A 3,541-nucleotide genomic window follows, 5' to 3' on the forward strand; every position below is an offset into this window, starting at 1 on the left:
AGCTGTGGTAGCCGCACAGTAGGCTGTGTCAACTGTGCAGAGCGTGTGAGCAGCCGAGGAGCTGCTCTCCAGGCTTCAGGCGCAAAGAGCTGCATGCCACCGAAAGCGCTGTCGAGGTTCGCCGAGCGCGGCGCAGGTTGGAGGACACCGTCACCGACGAGCGCGTTGGAGTATTCACTCCGGACAAAGCCGGCCACACGCACACGAGCTGCGGCCGTGTGGCCGTCATAGTGGCGAGGCGCGGGACTCTATGTGTGCGGCCCGCGGTGCGCGCATCAGAAATGGCCTTTTTCCCGTGCTCAACACACTATAAGAATATCGCGAGCAAACCCTCTCACTGCCCCAGCCCCCTCTCCCCGAATCGCTCGATCTTCTTGGGCAGCAGCTGGTGCGACAGGTCCTCTCCGTGGCCCCAAGGCAGCCGCGTTCGCCCAGACCCCAAGCATAAACACCGCCGTCGGCGGCGATGGCGAAGCTATTGTATTCCGCAGCCGACACAGCGACGACGCGCTGCCCAGCGAAGGCTTCGACCTGCTTGGGCAGCAGCTGGTTCTGCTGGTCGCCGTGGCCCAGCTGGCCAGAGGCTCCATAGCCCAGCTCCAGACGGCGCCGTCGGCGGTGATGGCGATGCTGTGGCGATCTCCCGCCGACACAGCGACGACGCGCCGGCCAGCAAAGGTCTCGACCTTCTTGGGCAGCAGCTGGTTCTGCGTGTCGCCGTGGCCCAACCTGCCAGAGACTCCATCGCCCCAGCTCAAGACAGCGCCATCGGCGGTGATGGCGAGGCTGTGGATGCCTCCAGCCGCAACAGCGACGACGCGCCGCCCAGCAAAGGCCTCGACCCTTTTGGGCAGCAGCTGGCGCTGCTGGTCGCCGTGGCCCAGCCGGCCAGCGCCTCCAAGGCCCCAGCTCCAAGCGGCGCCATCGGCCGTGGTGGCGAGGCTATGGCGGGCTCCAGCCGACACAGCGACGACGCGCTGCCCAGCGAAGGCCTCGACCTGCTTGGGCAGCAGCTGGTCCTGCTGGTCGCCGTGGCCCAGCCGGCCGTAGTCTCCATCGCCCCAGCTCCAGGCGCTGCCGTCAGCAGTGATGGCGATGCTGTGGTACAGCCCAACCGACACAGCGACGACGCGCCGGCCAGCAAAGGTCTCGATCTTCTTGGGCAGCAGCTGGTCCTGCTCGTCGCCGTGGCCCAACTGGCCAGAGAATCCACCGCCCCAGCTCCACACAGATCCGTCGGCGGTGAGGGCGAGGCTGTGGTATGCTCCAGCCGCCACGCTCACGGCGCGCTCGTCACCCAGCATTGACGGGAGGCGGGTCGGCGTGTTGAGCTGCGTCACGCCCTCGCCGTGGCCGAGAAGGCCTGGAAATTCCTCGTCGTCGTCATCCTCCTCCTCCTCGCCCTCCCTTGCCGCTGACCCGCACGACGAGAGCCGCCCCTCGCCGTCGATGAAGACGCTGTGCCGTTCGCCTGCTGACACCCTCGCCGGCGCGTTGGACTCGCGCAGCAGCGCCGAACAGCACAGCCACCGCACGGCGCAGCCCTCGCCCTCTGGCTGCGCCGGCAGCTCGAAGCCGCGCTCTTGCGCCCACAAGCGGATGCCCTCCTCCGCAAGCGAGGCGTGGAAGAGTAGCGAGACGGCCGCGACGCGAGCGATGTCGGCGGGGTCGCAGCGGGAGAGGGCGCGCTCGAGGAGCTCCCTGGGAAGGTCGAGCAGGCGGGCGGGCGGCGGCGTGTCTGGCGAGGGAGCGGCGGTGGGGGCGGAGGCGAGGCGGCGCGAGCGGCGGCGCGGCGGCTGGCGAGTAGAGGCCCCGCCCACCCAGGGTACCCCTCTCGAGGGACCCATTGGGTTCTTTCGAGGGCTCGCCGGGGCTCTGCTCCAAGAGACCTCGAGAGAGCGTGCGTGTGCCTCTACTCGCCAGGCGCGGCGGGGTGGACATCGCGAAGAAAAGAATTTTACGCTGGCCTCGAGGACTGGGCACGGGACGCACGCACGCACGCTTATCTGTGACTACTCCATCTAGCCTGGGGGGGCGCAGGAGGGCTCAGGAGGGGCAGAAGGGGTAAGATGTGCAGTCGCGCTCCCAAATACGTGCATCACTTTGTGACGGTGTTACAACTTTGAGGGCGCCCAGTTGATTGCGCCTACTTTCATGAGCGTCGACATGGTAGTTATCGAGATATGGTTGATCAAAAAAGTTGTAACACCGTCACAAAAGTGATATGCACACAGCACACGAGACACGAATATTGGGAGCGCGACTCTATCGTATGCGGGGTGAGGCCAGCTAGTCGACACAGGTAACCTGGTCCTTGGATCGTGGATGCTGGAACCTGCCCAACTCAAAAGTTTTCTCTCTTTAACGAAGGACATAAATTTCTCAGTTAAAATACGAGCTCGAACCGCGAGACGGGGGGGGCGTCACCCCTCGCCGCACGACGAATCACGGCACCACGGCTCGAGCACGGCGGCGATGAGCAGCCACGTCTGATAGGCGACGGGAAGGAAGAGGTTGTCGATCTGGTCGGTGGCCGCCTCGAGCAGACAGGCGACCGCAGTGCCGCCGGCAAGGGCGGCCCACGTGCGTGCATCGGCCGGCGCGCCGTCCGGGCTGCTCACGTGCAGCAGCAGCAGCAGCGCCAGCAGGGTCGAGCCGGCCGCGGCCGCGGAGCCCTCGAGCGTCTTGCGGCTGCGCGGCCAGCGCGTGCGCCCGAAGCGCACGCCGACGAGGGAGGCCATCGCGTCGCCGACCCCGAGGACGAGCACGCCGGCGAGCGGCGCGCCGCGGACGGCGGCGGCGGCGAGGGGCGCGCGAGAGGCCGGCGGCGGGGGGGGCAGCGCGCTCTGCAGCCAGACCGGGAGGGCGCAGCCCGCGAGGAGGTAGATGTGGGTGAGTACGAGGGTGCCCGCGTCGCGGCTGTCGATGAAGGCGGCGAGGAAGGCGGCGAGCGGGCGCGCGAGCGGCGGCAGCGCGCCGACGCGCACGAGCTCGAGGAGGGCAAAGGCGGGCACCACCGCGGCGAGAGCGAGCGCGAGGAGGCTCGGCGCGAGCACTATGGCGGGGCAAAACAGAGCCACCGCGAGCAGGTGGAAGATCTTGCGCGCCAGCAGCAGCCGCGCGCGCCGCGCCCGGCGGCGGCTCGCCTCGGGCCCAGGCGACGGCTCGGGCTCGAGCGGCTGCGGCGGCGGCGACGCCGCCGCCGACGCCGCCGACGCCGCCGATGCAGACGACGCCGCCGACGCAGACGACGCCGCCGACGCAGACGCAGACGCCGCCGCGAGCGTGCTCTCCGCCTCTGCGAACGCCTCCGCCTCGGCCTCTGCCTCGGCGTCCCGCCTGGCATCCTCCGGCGAGAGCGGCGGTGGCGCGACGCACGCGGCGGCGACGCAGCCGATCGGCGTGGCGGCGGCCCAGTAGGCGACGAGGGCCGGCCGGCCAGGCCCGGTGAGGGACGAGAGGAGCCACCGGAGCGGGGCGGCACCGACGAGCGCCTCGAGCCACGGCAGCAGCACGCCGCCTAGGGCGAGGGCGATGCCGC

At 69.4% G+C, this 3,541-nt stretch overlaps 2 protein-coding genes across 2 annotated transcripts in view; both read right to left on the reverse strand.

Moving 5' to 3' along the window:
* Positions 1 to 298: 298 nt before the first annotated feature.
* EMIHUDRAFT_440441 (hypothetical protein) lies at positions 299 to 1,800 on the reverse strand (the record flags this gene model as incomplete). The annotated part of the gene is made up of 1 exon (XM_005789494.1): positions 299 to 1,800. Exon 1 carries the CDS (start codon positions 1,302 to 1,304, stop codon positions 300 to 302), a length of 1,005 nt encoding a protein of 334 aa, XP_005789551.1. The 5' UTR covers positions 1,305 to 1,800.
* A 623-nt stretch (positions 1,801 to 2,423) lies between these two features.
* Positions 2,424 to 3,541, reverse strand: part of EMIHUDRAFT_225807 (hypothetical protein) — a gene marked incomplete at both ends in the record, with an annotated part of 1,786 nt that continues 668 nt past the window's right edge. The window contains 3 exons of the mRNA XM_005789495.1: positions 2,424 to 2,675; positions 2,859 to 3,042; positions 3,307 to 3,520. Coding sequence (XP_005789552.1) covers positions 2,424 to 2,675; positions 2,859 to 3,042; positions 3,307 to 3,520 — 650 coding nt within the window. The remainder of the gene's footprint in view (positions 2,676 to 2,858; positions 3,043 to 3,306; positions 3,521 to 3,541) is intronic.

This window comes from Emiliania huxleyi (genome assembly GCF_000372725.1).
Source record: "Emiliania huxleyi CCMP1516 chromosome Unknown EMIHUscaffold_127, whole genome shotgun sequence".
In the NCBI taxonomy this organism is placed as follows: Eukaryota; Haptophyta; order Isochrysidales; family Noelaerhabdaceae; genus Emiliania; species Emiliania huxleyi.